The sequence below is a fragment of the Anolis sagrei genome, chromosome 6 (genome assembly GCF_037176765.1).
Source record: "Anolis sagrei isolate rAnoSag1 chromosome 6, rAnoSag1.mat, whole genome shotgun sequence".
In the NCBI taxonomy this organism is placed as follows: domain Eukaryota; kingdom Metazoa; phylum Chordata; class Lepidosauria; order Squamata; family Dactyloidae; genus Anolis; species Anolis sagrei.
The window spans coordinates 48698771-48720139 of NC_090026.1; the positions used below are offsets into that span (position 1 = coordinate 48698771).

A 21369-nucleotide genomic window follows, 5' to 3' on the forward strand; every position below is an offset into this window, starting at 1 on the left:
TGGATGGCCCAGCTTCTCTTCCAACTCTTTGATTCTATGATTCTATGACTGAAGACCGACAGGTCGCAGGTTCGAATCCGGGGAGAGGGGATGAGCTCCCTCTATCAGCTCCAGCTCCCAATGCGGGGACATGAGAGAAGCCTCCCACAAGGATGATAAAAACACCAAATCATCCAGGCGTCCCCTGAGCTTTGTCCTTGCAGACGGCCAATTCTCTCACACCAGAAGCGACTTGCAGTTTCTCAAGTTGCTCCTGACACGACAAAAAAAAAAATTCAGTTATGTGGAAGGGGCCTCAGATAACTAAGGGCCCTTCCACATAGCTCTATATCCCAGAATATGAAGGCAGAAAATCCCACATTTTCTGCTTTGAACTGGAATATTTGGCAGTGTGGACTCAGATAATCCAGTTCAAAGCAGATATTGTGAGATTTTCTGCCTTGATATTCTGGGTTATAAGGCTGTGTGGAAGGGGCCTCAGGGCCCTTCCACACAGCCCTATATTCCAGAATATTAAGGCAGAAAATCCCACAATATCTGCTTTAAACTGGGTTATCTGAATCCAGATAATGTAGGATTTTCTGCCTTGATATTCTAAGATGTGTGGAAGGGCCCTCAGTTTGTGTTTTATGAACCCTGAGGGGAAAAAGGCCTAGCCCTTGTTGATATCTCCTCCTCCTTCGTGGGCTGAGGAGGGGAAAGAGGCGTCTCCCGTTTCAAACAACACTCCTCCCCTTCGCTTCACATCCCTTCCCGGCCCTTTCAATGGCGGAGGTGGTCGAGTTCCGCGTCCCGCTTGGAAACGGGCGGACCCTGCTCGTCTTGGGCCTGGAAGAAGAGGCCTCGGAGGCAAGGCCCAAGCGGGCGAGATGGGGTGGGAGGGAGGCGAAGCGCCTTTCGTGAGGCCTTTCACTCAGGCTGACTGGCACTGACTAGCTATCTAGTAGACTCATATTAACACTATGTAACAGTGTCTGAAAAAAAAAGTTCTGTTCCTGAAGAAAACCCCACAATCTCTGCTTTGAACTCGGATATATGGCAGCGTGGACTCAGGGTCCTTCCACACAGCTATATTCCAAAACTGAATTATATGAACTGCATTACATTTTCAAGTGTGATGAGGTCATTGGTCATATAATGAACTGCATTCTATGGTCAGTGTACTTACTTACTTACTTACAATCCAAGGAGGATTGTCTTCCAGTGTTCTTGTGGGTCCATAGGTGACTGTGGAGCCCTATTCTTAACCTGCATCTTCAAATTCTGCAGCACTGCTGGTCACAGCTGACCTCCAGCTGGAGCGGTCAAGGGCCAGGGCTTCCCAGTTCTCAGTGTCTATGCCAGAGTTTTGAGCCCATCTTTCAATCTCTTTTCCTGTCCACCAACATTTCGTTTTCCGTTCTTCAGTTCGGAGTAGAGCAACTGCTTTGGGAGACGGTGGTCAGGCATCCGGACAACATGAGCGGTCCAGTGGAGTTGATGGCAGAGGACCATCGCTTCAATGCTGGTGGTCTTTGCTTCTTCCAGCACACTGGTGTTTGTCCGCCTGTCTTCCCAAGAGATTTGCAGGATTTTCCGGAGGCAGCGCTGATGGAATCGTTCCAGGAGTTGCATGTGACGTCTGTAGACAGTCCATGTCTCACAGGGTTGGGAGGACAATAGCTTTATAAACAAGCACCTTGGTATCCCTACGGATGTCCCGGTCCTCAAACACTCTGCTTCATTCAGAAATATGCTGCACTCGCAGAGCTCAGGCGGTGTTGTATTTCGGTGTCGATGTTGACTTTGGTGGAGAGGTGGCTGCCAAGGTAGCGGAAATAATCAACATTTTCTAATGTTACACCATTAAGCTGTATCACTGGCATTGGAGAGGGGTTGGCTGATGTCTGCTGGAACAGCACCTTGGTTTTTTCAATGTTCAATGACAGGCCGAGCTTCTCATATGCTTCTGCAAAGGTGTTTAGAGTGGCTTGTAGATCTTCTGAATGCACACAGATGACGTTGTCATCAGCATACTGGAGTTCTGTAACAGATGTTGTTGTAACCTTGGTTTTGGCTTTCAGTCTGCTGAGGTTGAATAGCTTGCCATCTGTCCGATAGATGATTTCCACTCCGGTGGGAAGCTTCCCATCAACAAGGTGAAGTATCATAGCGATGAAGAAGGAGAATAAAGTTGGGGCAATAACACATCCCTGTTTGACACCGGATTCCACCTTAAATGGGTCACTTTGGGAGCCGTTGCTGTCCACAACAGTTTTATGGTCAGTGTAGACTCATATGATCCAGCTGAGTTCAATGCAGTTCATTTTGATTCCGAAATTGGATTATATGGCAGTGTAGATGGGGGCCCAAGTGACTTCCGGCTTCACGTTGAACCCCATCAAAGGTTTTTCTGGGGCTGAGAGTGAGTGGCCCCATCTACACTGCCATGTAATCCAGTTTCTGAATCCATATTACTTGCTTTGAACTGGATCATATGTCAACGTAGAGTCATATAATCCAGTTCCAAGCAGGTAATCTGGATTCAGAAACTGAATTTATATGGCAGTGTAGATGCACTGCACGGCACACAGGTGATGCAGCAGGTTAAACCGCTGAGCTGCTGAACTTGCTAACTGAAAGGTTGCAAGTTCAAATCTTGCACAAATCTTGGCCCGGCCTTTTAAATTTTTTAATTGTCTTGAACAGGCAGGATTACTTTTAATATATGTGTGTTATGGCGACAATTTTTATGCTTATATTTTGTTTTGTAAATCTTATGGTTATGTTGTTTTTTACTTTATATGCATTGTGATGTTACCTGGGAATTGCTCAGAGTCTCCTCGGAGAGATGAAGCGGTGTATATAAATAAAGTTTTATTATATTATTATTATTATTATTATTAGGTTGGTGGTACAAATCCAGGGAGTGGGGTGAGCTCCTGCTGTTAGCCCCAGCTTCTGCCAACCTAGGTTCCGTCCAGACAGGGCCTTTATTGCGGGAACTCCTGCAATAAATGAGGGGCTGTCCAGACAACATTCTGGACAGTCCCGCATTAATTCGCTACAGACCAGAAAAACTCTGGTTTGTAGCAAATTAATTTGATCATGGGTTTATTCCGCACGTTCTTGGAAGATGCGGGATAAATCCACTACCTCTGGCGTAATTTGTACATGCCAGAAGAGCTGCTCCGGGGGGAAACTGCAAGCCTTGTAAGTTCTTTTTACTTTTCAAAAGGGTCTGGGTGCTTGGGGGGAGGGGAGTAGGGCCTCCGCACGTGTAGACAACCCACCCCAGAATGTGGGTGCTTTCTGGGGTGGAACATCCACGTTTTATAATGTGGATGCTTCTGGAACGCGGACCTGTCTGGATCCGACCCTAGCAGTACATAAACATACAAATGTGAGTAGATCAGTAGGTACCACTTCTGCAGGAAGGTAACGGCAGCGCTCCATGCAGTCATGCTGGCCACATGTCCTTGGAGGGGTCTGTGGACAACACCAGTTCTTCGGTTTAGAAATGAAGATGAGCAGCACCCCACAAAGTCAGGCACGACTAGACTTAATGTCAGGGGAAACTTTTACCATAGATGCACTGCATTGTCAAATTAATGCAATTTGACAGCATTTGGACTGCCATGACTCAATACTACAAGATGTAGTTTTACAAGGTCTTTAGCCTTTTCTGCTACAAATCTCAGTACTCCATAGCATTGAGCCATGGCAGTTCCAGGGATGTCAACTGCATTAATTCTACAGTGTAGATGCACCCTCCCGTGAGTTTCCATGCTCGTGTGGGGTGCATCTCTTCTCTACTGTAGGGGTAATGCAGTTTGACATCACTGAACTGCCATGGTTGAATGGTATGGAATCATGGGAGATATAGTTCAATGGTACATGAAACTTCACCAATGCACCAAGGGTGCGTGTCTATTGTAGGAATCATGCAGTTTGCTATCACTTTAAATTGTATGGCTGAATGCTATGGAATTTGGGGAGTTGTAGTTTACAAGGTCTTCAGCCTTCTCTTTGAAATGCTGCTGGTGCCCCACCAAACTACAACTCCCATGATTCCATAACAATCAGCCATTGTAGTCAAAATGGTGAATGCATATTTTATTGTAATCAATGATCAGTTGTGAGTCTTGTCACTTAGTTTCTCCCCCTCCCCCATAAAGTAAGCAGTAAACATCATTCTCAATTATCTGTTTATGGGATACATTGTATGTGAATCCCTGAAAGAGTTGGTACATAATATCAATAAACACCAAGTCTTCTCAAACGGTACATATCAGATGCCTCAGGACTTGTCTTTAGTGTAATTTCACCCATTACTGGTCCCTTTTTTATTTTATTTTATTTTTTTGCTCAGGAAAAAAGAGCCTTTATAAAGAAACTGGAAGTAACCACTTCTAATTTCTATTCAAAAACAGTGGTCACCTCCTATTCCCAAAAAAGTAGCCAAGATCAGGAGATTTAATTACCATCCAAGTATCGTTTGTAGCGATGTCTCTCTCTTGATATTCTAAAAAACATGCTTTTCAGAAATGCAACACCATCATTGCACAATGCCTTATTCTCCAGAGCCTCAGAAATCCTATTGTGGTCGAGATGTGTAGTTCCCACAATAGAAGTTCTGTGGCTCTGGACAATAAGGCATTTATACATTTATACAAGTTACCAATTGGCCCCAACAAGTGATTTCCTAGCTGTTTTACATGTGTCCCTATTAATTTCCAATTAAAACAATCTTTTTATTTGCTTGTTTTTCCCTGCAGCATGCTTTGTATTTAGCGTTCTCCGCATTTGGTCCGCTCTATTCTGTGAAGGTTCACAGAAATGCTCCAGTCGCCAAGCCTGGTTACTATGCTCTTATCAAATTCTACTCTGTTAGAGATGCAAGAAGAGCACAGTGTGCTTGCAACCAGAAAGCCCTGTTTCAAACAACACCTTTAAAGGTATATGACCATGTAATATAAAACTCTGTCTGTTTGATTTAGTGGATGGATAGTTAAAGGGGATGTCTTTGTGCGTGAATAGTGTTGTGAGATATTTATTTTTATTATGTATTTATTTGAGATATTTCTCACTTTTTTTCCAAAACCAATACATTGATGTATTCATAGTTGGCAATCTTTTCATCACAGGAATAAAAAATGATTGAACTTTCAACTATTTTGGGCTTTAATTTTAATTTCGTATCAAAAGCATTGCATAAATTAATATAAAAACTGATAAAAATAGAAGGAGCACAGGTGGCTAAATATCTTTTGACCAAAAACGGGCAACAGCAATGGCATTGTCTGTTGCCTCCAACAATTCTTCCTCTGTACATGAGACAGGGCATAGTGGACAAGCATACAGATGCAGAGTTGTCTGTTCTGCTCCACAGTCACATAAGGTGTGGGATTCTTTTAGGTAGTGCCAGGTTGTCTTTTGATTTGCCGACTCCGCTTCTGAGTCTGTTCAGGGACTTCCAAGTTGCCCATTCTTGGTTTGCCCCTGGAGGAAGACTCTCGTGGGGGGCCATCCAGTTGGGATTTCCTGGCTTAGCCACCCAGAGGGATATCCTTGCTGTTGCTGGGAGGACGCCAAGAGGAGTAAAAGTTCTCATAAAGCTTTTCCTTGATTTGAGTCTATTGGGAGGAGGCTGGTAGCCATGTAGTGGGTGGCTTTCACAGTGTCCAACCTTATTTCTCTCATATTTAGCAACAACTACCCATCACACATCGGGGGGGGGGGGGGGGGGCAATGCCAGCTACCTTGTAGAGTTTACCAACAAGTGTAGGTTTAAGACATCCTGTGATTATTCTGCATGTTTCATTCAGTGCTATGTTCAACTGCTTTGCATGGGCAGACCTATGCCAAACAAGGCAGGCATACTCGGCAGTTGAGTAAGACAAGGCTAGGGCTGATGTTCTTACTAATTTTGGGTTTGCACCCCATGTGCTGCCAGTGAGTTTCCACACATGTTATTGTGTGCTGCTACTTTGTGCTTGGTGTATTTGTATTTTGGGCTACAAATCCCACAACCCCTTACAATTGGCCATACTAGGCAAGGATGATAAAAATTGCAGTCTTTTCAATCATTTAATAAATTATAATGTGCTACATGACAGAAGGATGATGCTATTACCATGCGAAATTGTGAGGAGTATTTTTTTCTTTTTTCATGTAAGAGATGGATATGAGAACCAGTTCATAATGGCTATTTGAAGTGGCTTTGCACTGGGACTGGGGCGATAACATAATTGTTTTCTGTAAATTAGTAGGACTTACAGAGATGCAGATGTGGGGCTTTCATGCCACATGCTGTTTGTCTCCGAAGCAAAACAGTTAAAAAGGTAGAAGAGTGCCAACAGTGGGTTTATTAACCCATTTTAATCATGCCCATGCAATTTCAAATGTAGAAGACTCTCAGAAACTTGATTTTTTTTCTGGAAAGTATCTCAGGATGTTCAGTTTAAATCAAATTCTCTCTGTGTCCAGTACTCTTGCAGAACGAGCAAATTGCCCCATAACTTGTTTACATATCTGCCAAGGTAATCCTCACTGTGTCACCTTGCTTTTCTGAAGTAAAGCCCTACAGTTTTAGTCATGAATTTTCAATTTGCACCTTGTATTTTACTCTTTGTTCTGTGTATTTTAATATGTATTTTATAGAAATACATTTTAATATTTTTAAATGTATAAGATGGTAATGTGTTTTAGCTATCTTGTAACCTGCCTCGGCCTATGAGGAAAGATGGATAAGAAAGAAAATTATTATTATTACTATTAAACACATAGTTCTAATGTGATGCAAAAAATTTTTCTAAGGCTCCTTCTACACTGCCATGTAATCCAAATTATCAAAGCAGATAATTCACGTTATCTGATTTGAACTGGATTATATGAGTCTACACTGCAATATAATCAATTCAGAGCAAATAATCTGGATTATATGGTGGTGTAGAAGGGGCCAGAAAAGAGAAAACCTGCTTGTTTCAAGTCAAGCAAATCCTTTAATAATATCTAGGCCCCCTTCTACACTGCCATATAATCCATTTTATCAAAGTAGATTTTATCTATTTATTTATTTATTTAAGAAATTTATATCCAGCCTTTCTCCACTTAAGGGCCCAAGGTGGTTTACAGCAAATAAAAATATGCATAATAAAAGTTAAAACATTTTAAACTGAATATTAGTAGTTGCTGTCACACGTCCTAAAACATACATTAAACTATAATGAAACCTTAAAACTTTTAAACCACCCCTACATATACAGTGGGTGGGGGGAGTATTTAGTCAGATACCAATTGTACAAGTTCTCCCACTTAAAAAGATGAGAGGCCTGTAATTGACATCATAGGTAGACCTCAACTATGAAGGACAACATGAGAAAATAAATTCGATAAAAATCAGACAATGTGATTTTCTGGATGTGTTTTCTCATGTTGTCTCTCATAGTTGAATCATCGAATCAAAGAGTTGGAAGAGACCTCATGGGCCATCCAGTCCAATCCCCTGCCAAGAAGCAGGAATATTGCATTCAAATCACCCCTGACAGATGGCCATCCAGCCCCTGTTTAAAAGCTTCCAAAGAAGGAGCTTCCACCACACTCCGGAGCAGAGAGTTCCACTGCTGAACGGCTCTCACAGTCAGGAAGTTCTTCCTCATGTTCAGATGGAATCTCCTCTCTTGTAGTTTGAAGCCATTGTTCCGCGTCCTAGTCTCCAAGGAAGCAGAAAACAAGCTTGCTCCCTTCTCCCTGTGACTTCCTCTCACATATTTATACATGGCTATCATATCTCCTCTCAGCCTTCTCTTCTTCAGGCTAAACATGCCCAGCTCCTTAAGCCGCTCCTCATAGGGCTTGTTCTCCAGACCCTTGATCATTTTAGTCGCCCTCCTCTGAACACATTCCAGCTTGAGGTCTACCTATGATGTCAATTACAGGTCTCTCTCATCTTTTTAAGTGGGAGAACTTGTACAATTGGTATCTGGCTAAATACTTTCCCCCCCACTGTATCATACAGTCCTGGTTATTCCACATTACCACATTAATCCACATTACCTGCTTTGAACTTGATTATGACCTCTTCTGCACTGCCATGTAATCTAAATTTTCAAAACAGATAATCCACATTATCTGCTTTGAGCTGGATTATGTGAGTATACACTGCCATATAACGCAGTTCAAATCTGTTAATCTGGATTTTACATAGGAGTGTAGAAGGGGCCTACGTTTGGGATGGTGAGAACTTGTTTCTTCTTTATAAGAATATATCAAAATAAACAAATTTCTCTATAACCAGGATTAAAAAAATAAGATTTCAAAAATACAGATGTGGACAAAGCCAAAATTCATTGATGCATCCTTCCAGGCCCAAGTCTTTGACCCCTTCCACACTGCCATATAAGTCCATAATTAAAACTCTGAATTTTAATTGCAGGGTATTTAATGATATTATTCCTCCAGTATATTTTAGTTCTTTATTTGAGTCATATCCCAGCTTTTCACTCAAGATGTCTCCAAAAGGTATTGCTAGTTCTTTTTTCCCTTGAGGCTCCTCAACTTTAATATCTTGGTGGCAAGCAGGGCCAAGATGTTCCTTCCACCTGCTCAATTTGAGGAAGGATTGTATTTCTGTTCATTTTTAAAGGTTTTTCCAAAGTTTGCATACATCTTCATCTGCAGTACAGAAAGAACACAAAGCTTAGATATTTGAGCGTAGAAGAAAGTTAAACTGACAGATTTTCCTATCTCTCTTTTTCATACTCAGGTTTCTATGTGTACCAGACAGAGAACTTTTCCACACCAACCTTTAGTGCTAAACAGCTACAAATGCAGAGAACTTGCCAATCACTACCTCGGCTTCAATGGCTGGTCCAGTCGCATCATCACTGTAAGGATTACTTGCAGTTTTTGTTTCCTATTTTCATACCATGTTCAGTAGGGATGTTATGGGTTTTTTCTGTTTTCCATCCAAGAATGAATGAAAAAAACTACGTACTATGTTGTAATCTGTTCAATACAGGTGGGGGTTCACCAATAGTTGAGCACTTGAGTGAAAGGTAGATGACGATTTTATTTTTACTAGATGACCTGGGAGATGTTCAGTTTGTGCTTAACTACATATGCAGCTATTATAAAGATATTCATGGTTATTGTGGTATCTGTGACTGCATTTCAGCAGTATTGGCATGCAAAGTAGAAATCGACACAGTATTTGCCGTTATTGCTCTTTGGTTGAAAAACGGATTTTCTGGCAGCCAAAAAAATCCAGGAGAAAAAAAAAATAGACCATCATATATTGTATGAAATTTTCTCCTAATATTTGAACACCCTGAAGTGTTGTAGAGAACTTATTCTGGAGAAAACACATGGGGAGAATACCGCAGAATAATTTTTTCCTGTAGCAAGGAGAAAATTGTAATTGTTTCTAATATTTTTGTATTGATGTTTTGATGTTAACTAATTGATATTACTGTTTTAAATTATTAATGATTTTGTACTGTGTTGTTGATACTGGTTGTTAACCGCTCTGAGTCTCCTGATGGCTGAGAAGAGCGGTATACAAGTGAAGTAAATAAATAAATAAGAGAATGCACAAAAAGTATAGACTTATGACAAAAGAGACAAAACTTCCATTCTTGAGTATACTAAAGCTATCAAATATTAGAGAGCCACCGCTGGTGCAGTGGGTTAAACCCCTGTGCCGGCAGGACTGAAGACTGACAGGTTGCAGGTTCAAATCCAGGGAGAGTGCAGATGAGCTCCCTCTGTCAGCTCCAGCTCCTCATGCGGGGACATGAGAGAAACCTCCCACAAGGATGGTAAAACATCAAATCATCCGGGCATCCCCTGGGCAACGTCCTTGCAGACGGCCAATTCTTTCACACTAGAAGCAACTTGTAGTTTCTCAAGTCACTCCTGACACAACAAAAAAAATCAAATATTAGAAGAATTAAGAAAGGAAAACTCTTGGATTTATGAGCATTTTCTTTCCACATGTTGCTTGCCTCCTTCTTTGTATTCTTGCTTAAAGATTTTACATATTCTTAAATCATTTCACATACACTTAGACATTTTGTTGTTTTGGTTTTTATGGTGTTCTTTCATGTGTTTGTCTAGATAATTATGTTTGTTTAATTATTAATTTTATTTTCTGGGTTAGTAATTATTAATTTATGGTGATGTTATTTTGTACTGTTGGATTTATGTGGTTGTTTGTTTGTTTTTTTAATCAAGGCATTCAATGTTTGCCTTTTTCTTGTCAGGAAGTTACGCGGAGTTCCCTTGGGGGGGATAGAGCATCCTAATAATAATAATAATAATAATAATAATAATAATAATCTGTGGCCCAAATGATTCACTGGAACTTATGTCACAAGTACCACCTATCAGCAGTAAAAAGACGGTGGGATCATAAACCTGAAAAGGTAGTAGAAAATGAACACGCAAAAATACTGTGGGACTTTTGAATCCAGACTGACAAAGTTTTGGAACATAATACACCAGACATCATGATTGTAGAAAAGAAAAAAGTTTGATTATTGATGTTGCCTTACCAGGTGACAGTCGCATTGAGGAAAAACAACAGGAAAAACTCAGCCGTTATCAGGACCTCAAAATCGACTTGTGATTTTGTGATACAAAATCCAGCATATAGATCTCGTTTGCTGTGACATGCTGTGCTTTTGTGTCAGTAAAATAATAATGCTCTCATGTGGGAATGAGCTAGTTGAGGATCAACCCTTCTAAAGGAAAGCATAGAGACATGCCCAGGATTTTTCTTTCCTTGCTTTCACAATTCATGTTTGAAACAGCTCCAGAATATATCTGGTTTCGAAGAGGTCGAGAATGAAGAGGAAGAAGTACGAACTTCACCCAGAAGCCAGCAGTCCAAGTACCTGTGTATTCAAGAACTAACCATCCCTCAGCATGGGATCTGCACCAGAGGGGTTGGTGTGGCTGAGCTTGAGGTGGATCCTAACCAAGGTAAAAAAAAAAAAAAACATGGGGGAGGAATATTAGAATGAGATAAGCAGAGAAATGGAATTCGCGGTACTAGTATTTATTGTAAAACTCCAGCTTTTTGCAACTTGGCATCCTCCAGATGTGTTATATAATATCTCTCATAAGAATCACTCAGCAGACATTATTTTATGAAGTCCTAAAGGTTGGAGAGTACCAATGAAGTATTTTCCTGTAAAGAATTAAGATCATGTGTGAAAGAAGATTTCTAGATCTCTTGTGAAACCTGCAGAGGGCAGCTGTGAATAGTTGTGACTTTGTCAGGCATAAACTACCATGTCAAATAAGTATGTTGTACCATGTACACAATTGCTGAGCAGTCCAGGGTATCAAACCTATTTCCATCGAGGGCCATAGCCTTATGGTTGCCTTCAAAGGGTCGTTGAATCCATGGATGAAGAATCAATGGATACAGAGGGCCAGCTATAACTTTTTTTTTACACAGTAGTCAATTCTCTTTAATTTTACCCCAGTGTTATTGAATAACAATTCCCATCATTATCCACCATGGGGACTAGGGATAGCCTTGGAATCTTGAGTCATCATTAACAGTAACTACGACTGCTCCCCCCAGAGCCAACATTTGGCCTTTGCCTCTAGTGATGCTGGGAGCTACTCTCATTTGCTGCCAACTCTGTGGCCACTATTCATCATTCTGATAAATTAGCCAGCATTTACCAACATAGCTGTCTGCCCCAGGGCATTCCACATCTTTGACTGGTTCGGGGCTTAGTTTTGACATTCTGAGGGATGTTTTTATCTTATTTAACCCATTGATTATAAGATCTAAGGGGTAAGAGGTCACGGGCTAGGAGCCATCGTGCGGCCATTGTTATTGATTGAAATTACTCTGATAAGGCTTTATGAAAAACTCGGTGACTCCAGGAATTTTTTTTCCATCCTGGAGGCTACCACATCATTGCTGCCACCACCTTGGAGATCGCTACCACCACCGCTGATATTAGAGGCTTTATTATTCCTGGAGGCCTCCCGCATGCCTCAGCTAACATGGCCACCGCCTGCTATTGTTGTTCCTGCTCTCGGCTGTGATTAGTGCCTGATTGCTCAGATTCCCCCTTGCCACTCTTGTGAATCTCCATCATGGTGTGTGGAGGCTGATTTTCTCAGAGGCTTATCAACATCTACCATTGCTACTGGGTTCCCTATAGCCACCTTTCACCTACCTCTTGGCCGTACCATCACCGCCAGCTGCATTCAGAACTGTCCTCCATTGTGGCTCCCTCAACACCCACCATCTTAGATGACAAATTAGGAAGACTGGTCTATGAACCTGGGCTACTTTGGGAATGGGAGGGTACCTTCACCTTTCACTTATTTTCATATACTACCAATCTAATTTATATAAATTTATAATTTATATACTGGCAACCTAGCAGTTTGAAAACATGCAAATATGAGTAGATCAATAGGTACCGCTCCAGCAGGAAGGTAATGGCGCTCCATTCAGTCATGCTGGCCACATGACCTTGGAGGTGTCTATAGACAACGCCGGCTCTTCGGCTTAGAAATGGAGATGAGCACCACACCCCAGAGTCAGACATGACTGGACTTAATGTCAGGGGACAACCAACCTACCAATCTAATAACTTGTAAGCCAATCTCATAACTTGTACAAATAACTTGTAAGTCGCTCTGTGTCCCCTTCAGGGTAAGAAGGCTGGCATATAAATGTTGTAAATAAAAAGATAAATAATATAATGGGAGTTGCAATCCAGCAGCACCAGTAGTTCTGAGGTTGAGGAAAAGCTAAAAGATATTTGAAAGTCAGATATTTCCACAAGTCTTGTATCTAAATTCAAACCCCACTATCCTGACTAAACAGAACAAACCACAGCCTTCCAGAGGTTACTATATTACAACTCCCATCAGTTCTAGTCATGATGTCTCGTGATGAGGGTTTATATCCCTACTTGGTGATGGAAATTCTACTTTTCAAAGGAATCTCACATTCTTCAGTTACATCTTATTTGGGCTATGTAATGCATTGATAAACAAGGGTACTTGCCTTGAGTAAAGTTTGGAAACTTCAGCTGGTTCAAAATTGCTCATAGTTTTGACTAGATTTACTCTTCTGGGAGATATGTCTTCTTTGTTCCTCTAGGTCAGGGGTCCTCAAACTAAGGCCCGGGGGCCAGATGCGGCCCTCCAAGGTCATTTACCTGGCCCTCGCACAAGGTCAACCTAAGTCTGAAACGACTTGAAAGCACACAACAACAACCCTATGTCCCTATCTCATCAGCCAAAAGCAGGTCCACACTTCCCATTGAAATACTAATAACTTTATATTTGTTAAAATTGTTCTTCATTTTAATTATTGTATTGTTTAAAGTGTTTTTGCACTACAAATAAGATATGTGCAGTGTGCATAGGAATTCTCATTCATGTTTTTTTCAAATTATAATCCGGCCCTCCAACAGTTTGGAAAGACTGTGACCTGGTCCTCTGTTTAAAAGGTTTGAGGACCCCTGCTCTAGGTCATGAGTGGGCAAAGTGTGGCTATACGAATATTGTTGGACTGCAATTTCCAGTATTCTTTACCATTGGCCATAATGGGGTAATGGGAGTTTCAGCACAACAACTAGAGAGTTGAATCACTGTCCTATATACACTGATATTTACATCTTTCTGGATTCGCTTCAGCTTCATAGTTATTACCTTTGACAACATAAATAGTTTGGTCTCAGGATATCTGGAGGCCTCTCTCTGCTTTGGAGTCAACCTGCCTGCCTTCTGAGATCAACTGAAGAATCTCTTTAACCTGCGCTCTCTCTTTTTTTTTTTTTTAGTCTTGTTTGTCAGGAATGGCAGTGAAGACTGTCTGTGGTGGCACCCAGCTTCTGGAATTTCCTGTTCCAGTTGGCTCCTACCCCTTTCTTTTTTTAGTTTGCCAACACATTATACTTATTTATTCCAGCAGCTATTTCATTTATTTGGTTAGCATGATGCAATTGATACCTTCCTCTTTTTTTGATTTGAATTAATGTCACATTTTTCAAACAATCATGCTGACTCATTTTATTATATGTTTATTTATGTACTGAGTGCATTAGGCATCTATTAAATAGGTAGGTAGTAGAGAAATTGTTTTTTGAAACCATTTTAAAGAGTGCATGGAAGTTTATATGTGATCCCTTCCATTCTGGACCCATACATCATCTCAGACATGAGCCATGGCAGTTAAAATGGTGTCAAACTGCATTAATTCTACAGTGTAGATGCACTCTTTAACTGCCATGGCTTGATGCTATGGAATCCTGTGATTTCTAGTTTGGTGAGACACCAGTTCTTTGGCTGAGAAGGTCTCATACTATTGCTCAGCCTCAATGTTTTTGTCATTGGAGTATACCTCCCCCCCCCCCCCTCGTGGGAAAGCTCAATTCCACAATCTTCATTTTAATGAGCCCCCCTCCACAAATAACCTGCTTCTCCTTTTATCTCACCTATGTTTTTAATCAGTTTTTTAATCCTTTTCTCGCACATGTAGCCACCCATTGTCACTGTGACTGTGTTTATTGTAATCTTATATCGTTAATGTATTCATATGTTTTATGTAATTATGATGTTGTTGTTTGTTGCATGTGTTTTTGGCTTTATTTTGCTGTATTTTGTTGATTGGGCTTGGCTTCATGTAAGCCGCCCCGAGTCCCCATTGGGGAGATGGTGGCGGGGTATAAATGATGATGATGATTATTATTATTATTAAAGTGGTGTCATACGTCATAATTAACTGCAGTGTAGGTGCAGCCTGAGCCACCCAAGGTTTCTCATTGTGTTTTATGGCTGAGTAGGAATTTGAACTCATGTTTTCCTTTTCCAAGCCCACTATGGTATCCATATCTCCAGTGCTTTAACATGCTATAGCTTAGACCAGAAAAGGACTCTCTTGCCAAATCCAAGCAAGAGAAAGTGGTTATTTAGATTTATAAGCAAAGCTACAGCATTCTCAAGATGGACAAACTATAAATAAGATTAATCATTGCTGCAAAGCTCTGAGCTCCTAACAGATACACAACCAAATCTTGAACCAATCTGCTCTTCTATCTTTCAGGGTTTCATATGACTACTCACAGCATCCAGAAGCTTGCTGTACAAAGGGCCCTCTCAGATGCATTTCAGAAGATATTCTTGGTAGTTCTAGGTAAGGCCATTTTTTACAGTAAACATTTCACTTTCTTGGGTCTTTTCTCAAGCCTCTTTCCGTGGTATTAAATCAACAGATGTCCAATCTATGCAGCTCATCACTATGATCGTGCTACATTTATTTTCTGTTCCATACATTGCCACTTTGTTTCTTCTGATGTCCTCCCCAAAGTTGCTACCATTCTTTTGCTCTCTGTTATCTCTCTGCATTTTACATCCTTTTTTTTAATCCCCACTTCCCCTGTTAACTCATATTCTCTGGAAACATAACATGTCTTTCTCCATTCCCTGGCTCTGCGTGTTTGCAAATAAATTTTCCTTTTAATAGATCTCCTTGGTGTACGTAAAATACTTTATTAAAAGTATTTTACAGTCGCACTGGGGAATGCCAGATAAGAATCAATCAGGGCCAGGTAACACCTCCCATCAAAGGACCCCCAGGCAGCAATAAGCCAGGCTTTGAAGCTACAAGGCCATTGCATGCTAATCAAGGTGGCCAATTGCAACATTCACAGTTTCGTCAAGTAGACAAGAGTGCTTTCTCCCACCCTGGACATTTCACAGATATATAATCCTCACTTGCATAGCTTCCAACAGACTTCACAACCTCTGGGGATGCCTGCCATAGATATGGGCAAAACGTCAGGAGATAATGCTTCTGGAACATGGCCCACAGTCTGGAAAACTGTGTGGCCAATCCAGTGATTCCTGCCATGAAAGCCTTCGACAATATTATAATAGTCTCCAGTCTAGTACTGAAATCAAGCTTTCATAGATTTTGTTCAAAAGAGAGAGATAACCATTATGATAGATATATCCGATGTGTGAAAAATATACATATTATATAAGAACTGATAAATTCTTTAATAAGAAACTGATTACTCGGAGGACAGTGGGAAATCTATTTTTTTTCCTTCTTCTCCTTTTCTTTCCTAATTCTCTCACTTCACCATTTCACCCATCTGTCTTTGACTAAAAGACATGTTTTCTTCACTTTCACTGTAAAAATAACTAAAATGCACAATAAAAATATATTTTTAAAAAACCAAGTTTTGGCTTGTTCATACATTTATTGTATTGGTCCCTTTGGTTTATAATCCAGAAGGCAAAGTGTGGATTCTTTTAATATTTATTCTGTGTATTTATCTTTATTATTCACTCTAGGAATAATAAAATTATTATAATAATCTAATTTATAAAATTATAAGTAAACTAAATAAAGGTGTTCAGATTTATTTCAAAACATTTAAATATCATTTGATTGGTTATAGATTTGTTCAGGCCAGGCTTTCTTTGTTTCTTTGTTCAGAGAATGGAAAGGTGGCTGTGGAGTATAGCTCTTCCCAGGACGACCCCATTGATTGTCTAGCAGAAGAGGAGTTTAAAGGCCTCATCCAGGTAATTGAAGCATAATCACATGCAGCAATGGGCAAGTATTAGGTGCTAGAGGGCTGTATTGGCCCCCTAGAAAGCCTCAGAAATTAATTAATTAATTAATTAATTAATTTCATATACTTTATCCTGCCCTTCTCACCCCCGAGGGGGGACTCAGGGCAGCCTCACAGCAAACACCATTCGGTGCCATCATAATGATAAGAACAATCAACAAATTCATTAAAACAAAATATTAAATAAACAGTTGTTAAAACACGCCAATTAAAATCCGAGTCCGGGTCAATGCATTGTCACTTCGAAATTGCTTATGTCTTCTTCATACAAGCCGCTATTCAATTGTCAAATGCAAGGTCCCACAGCCAAGTCTTGAGTTTCCTTCTAAAGGACAGGAGGGAGGTGGCCAGTCTGATGTCTTTGGGAAGGGAGTTTCACAAACGGGGAGCTACTGTTGAGAAGGCCCTGTCTCTCATCTCCACCAATCACGTTTGTGACGGCGGTAGGATCAAGAGCAGGGCTTCTCCAGATGATTTTGAACTTCGTGATTATTTGTAGTAGGAGATACGTTTGGACATGTAGTCTGGGCAGAACAGTTTAGAGCTTTAAAGGTTAAAACCAGGCCTTTCAATTGCGCTCGGAAGCAGATCAGCAACCAGTGGAGCTGGCGTAACAGAGGATTTGTATGCTCCCTGTATGCCGCTTCGGTGAGCAACCTGGATGCTGACTGTTGGACTAATTGAAGTTTCCGGGCAGTCTTCAAAGGCAGCCCCACATAGAGCGCATTTCTGTAGTCTAATTAGGATGTAACAAGAGCGTGGACTACCGTGGCCAAGCAGACTTCCCAAGGTACAGGAAGCCACAACACCACCACATATTCCTCACTGCAAACGAGGGTACATTTTATGCCCCCAAATACTGTCTATGAATGGGGGAAATTGGCCATTCTTTTGCCCCCCAAGACCATTGAGGCTCAGCAGAGGGGTTTAGGTTTTTTGTTTTTTTGTTTGTTTGTTTGACAATAGGAAGTGAGTAAGAAATCTCCTTCACCTCCTTTTTTATTTAAATGGCCTTCCCTGGAAATTAAACAGTCCAGGGGGTGAGTAGTGATAGTAGAGTTGCTCCCCCTAGAAGACATTGAAGGTCGCTTGGGGAAAAAACAATTTTTTCCAGAAGTCAGAAATATAGTTTGTGGGGCTGCATGGGGGATTGATGTTTGCACAGGACCTCGAGTTGCTTTCAGCAACAACATTATCATTTCTGAAGATCTTAAATTCATATAGATTAGATAAAGTGAACAGAAACATTGTTCTCTTTACAACATCTGATCAACTATAGCATTTTCTGCTGGCGTATTCATGTTAGGTTCTGAGAATCAAATCAGGCAGATACTGTGGAGGCATTAACCAGGTTGGCGAGAGTGCAAAGGAGGGGCTGGAGGCTTCCTTTTGATTACATGCTACCCACATGGAGAAGCATCCACGTGTCTGTGCCCTTCAGTTGTATGAAACTTTCTCCTGACTTCTCAGATGTGGAAGACTAGGTGGGTTGGCACAGAAAATTTTCAGTTGCAGTGACTTTAATTCTGCCCACTCGACTAGTACCAGGATCCAGTGTGTAATCCCATTCTGATCATTCCAAATAGTTCTTCATGTAGTGAATGAGCCCTGGAATTTGATCTACAAGTCTGCTAGTGCAGTTAATGTGCTGGATTTAGATAACAGTTAAAGTGCATCTATTGAAAGCAATGGGACTAATAGATGTCACATTGGCCTAAGTGCAGATCTAACCCAATATTAAGTAGATCTTGTGAGAAATAGGTCCTTTTACAGTTGACCATGGGGTGAGGCAACATCTGAAGAGGAAGAAAAGGGGAGAATATCTCTGTTCAAACAGAGCAGATCTCCTAAATGCTGAGACCTAACCTTGTGCAATCCATGATAAGGCAGGCGAAAGCATGGGATGGGCACACACACACACACCCTTATAAGAGGAACCATCTCTCAGATTGTAATTGAGGATATCTATGTAATGTTGTTCTTTGTGTTTGGATTTCTCACCTAGATCTTCTGAGATAGCCTGGGGACTAACAGAAGCAGAATTTGTACCAGACAAACAACACAGAAGTTCTTTCCTTCCCTGGAATTATCCCTGTGCACACTAAAATTCATAGTTTCTGATCAAACCATTTCTGCTTCCCTATATGTACTGTGTTCATAGCTACCACTCTCGAGTTCCTTGCGAATGAGGGACATGAGTTTGAAGCCAGCCCGGGTCAGAGTGACCTCCCGACCAATTTTGTGTAGCTTCCTGCCGACCTTTGCAGCACGAAAGATAGTTGGATCTCTCAAGTAGGAAATTTAGGTACTGCTTATGCGGGAGGCAAGTTTAACAAATTTACGAGGTCATAAAAATCTCCAGCAAGCATGCAAAGAATGAGGAAGTACAAATGGTCACAAATGGTCGGTGAAGGGACAGCTCCCCTAGTGGCCAGAATACCCCCAAGAAAAAGCTGGAATGTTAAATTGCCTCTGTGTCTGTCTATATATGTTGTGTGTCTATGGCATTGAATGTTTGCCATGTATATGTACATTGTAATCCGCGCTGAGTCCCCTGCGGGGTGAGAAGGGCGGAATATAAAAACTGTAAATAAATAAACAAACAAAAAAACAAATAATCTGTGTGGGAGTGGACTGTGTCAAAAATATGTACTTAGCCCTGCCAAAATTATTCTTGGGCTTTGCTCTGAGAAAGCAGAATGACATAGATGGAATGGTTGAAACTGCTCTGGTTGTTGTTGTTGTTGTTGTTGTTGTTGTTTCAAATTAACCAAAAATCCATTTTTCTTTCCCTTCAGGTGACTGACTTGTCCCTTTCAGGTCTGAACCATGAAGGAGAAGAGGAGATCTTGTCTGATCTTAGTGTAGATGAAGAATAGCATCTGAGACATATATTGACAACATGTTTCTTTCTATGTTCTAGAAAAGCAATATACCCCATCCTAAGCAGATTACATTACTGGAGAGCTGGTTCTGTTTCATTGAACTGGTGTGTGCATTTAATGGCACCAATCAAACGGAATAACTTATCAGTGCTCCACTATTATGTTTCATAAAGATTTGCAGGGCTGGGAGAGCTGTTTATTTTTTTTGGAAATTATTTTATTTTTCTAATAAATGTGTTATCTTGGCAACAACAAAACTCAGTTGTGTTTCTTTCATTCAGAGACAGCAGTTTGTTCCTAGTGAGACAGATATGAGCCTTTATTTGTATGTTGGAGATTTGTAAGTGGCTTTGCAGAAACATTTTTAAAGTGACAGGTTTCTTCTCTTCTTTATATAGGTTTAAAAAAGCTTCATGGTTATGTGTCAGTGGTTAATATGATTGAAAAGTATAGGCTAGATTTTTTTGTTGCTATGTGTTCTCAAGCCATTTCTGATTTATGGCAACTCAAAGGTGAACCTATCTTGAGATTCTTTTAGGGCTGAGAGTATGTGACTCACTCAAGGCCAATCAAGTTTTCAGAGACTGAGCAGGGAATCAAATTCTGGTTTCTTGAGTCATACTCTGATGCTCAAACCACTACACCAGAGGTATAGAACAGGCCATTCAACCCAGTTCCCCAATTGTATGGTATGATCATTCATGGTATGATCATTCATCATTCAGCTTCAGATCACGGGAAGTCACAACCCAAAAATAGAAGCACCACATTCATGCCAAGGTATCTCAAGCACATCAGACTTGTTGTCTTTACTACAAGGTTGCCATAGCTACACCAGTTCTTATGATGTCAAAAGTAGTTCTAAGATGATGTCACAACCAACCAGGATGCTTAGAATGTGCGCACGGAGAGGCTTCTTGAAGAAGTCATAAGATCCAGGAAACCATACATGGGATGGTGATGTAGTGGCCTCCTCCCAAGATTATGGAGAGGCGTGTGGCTCTGGTTGCTTGGTAACCGCATGGAGTCACCACCAGTGGTGGCCACCATTTTCCAAGACATCCTCTACTGGAGTCAAATGAGCAAGAGGGGAGCGGGGCCTGGTATCCGCTCTGTAGCATGGGCCCCGTGGCTACCTCTAATACTCACTTTTTCTTCTTGATCGTACTAGTGTCTTTCGCAAGGTTGGACACGGCCAATGAGCCTTGCCCAATCCCGTGCCGTTGCACCGTGGAAATCCTCAACTGCAGCAGGACCGCCAACCCTCCCGGGCTCCACCGGGTGCCCTTCCCCAAGGTGGTTGGCCGCCCCCCTGTTTTCTTCTTTTTGTAAGTATCTGAGACAGATAATGAGATGCCAACGTATTTTTAATGATGTATTGCTTGTTATTTTATCAGACCAGAGAGTACCTACAAAATCTATTGCTTAATTTAGGGAGGAGTCACTAATGCCAAGTTCAATACCAGCTCTTGTTGGGTTTTTTTAAATAATAATATTTATTCGGGGAAGTTATAGTGATACAATAAAAGAGGAGGAACATTGTAAGTATATAGGAAAGTAGGAAGGTTGAAGGATAAAACTGTAGTCCAAAAAAAAAAGGCAAGGAAGAGAAAAAAAAACAAATGTTTCAATTTTAAATTTCTTTTTGCGTATTTGTTTTGTAAAATTCAATGGTATCTAATATAATTCTAATATTATCTCTCAATTGTCTTTTTGGTAGGAATCCATATTGATCTTCCTCTAGCCCCATGTTTCTCAACCTTCCTAATGCCGTGACCCCTTAATACAGTCCCTCATGTTGTGGTGACCCCCAACCATAATGTTGTTTTTGTTGCTACTTCATAACAGTCATTTTACTACTGTTATAAACCATA

The 21369-nt window shown here is 40.9% G+C and overlaps 2 protein-coding genes across 2 annotated transcripts in view; both read left to right on the plus strand.

Moving 5' to 3' along the window:
• Nucleotides 1-727: 727 nt before the first annotated feature.
• Nucleotides 728-19605, plus strand: RDM1 (RAD52 motif containing 1). Its single transcript, XM_060781231.2, has 7 exons — nt 728-849; nt 4758-4937; nt 8747-8869; nt 10794-10965; nt 15071-15160; nt 16472-16560; nt 19409-19605. The coding sequence occupies exons 1-7, from the start codon at nt 766-768 to the stop codon at nt 19487-19489; spliced, it is 819 nt and encodes a 272-aa protein (XP_060637214.2). The 5' UTR covers nt 728-765; the 3' UTR covers nt 19490-19605.
• Nucleotides 19606-19614: 9 nt separating this feature from the next.
• The window catches only part of LOC132778354 (leucine-rich repeat-containing protein 37A-like), a 59782-nt gene continuing 58027 nt past the window's right edge, over nt 19615-21369 (plus strand). The window contains exon 1 of the mRNA XM_060781230.2: nt 19615-20823. Within this exon, the coding sequence (XP_060637213.2) occupies nt 20615-20823 (209 nt within the window). The 5' untranslated portion in view covers nt 19615-20614. The remainder of the gene's footprint in view (nt 20824-21369) is intronic.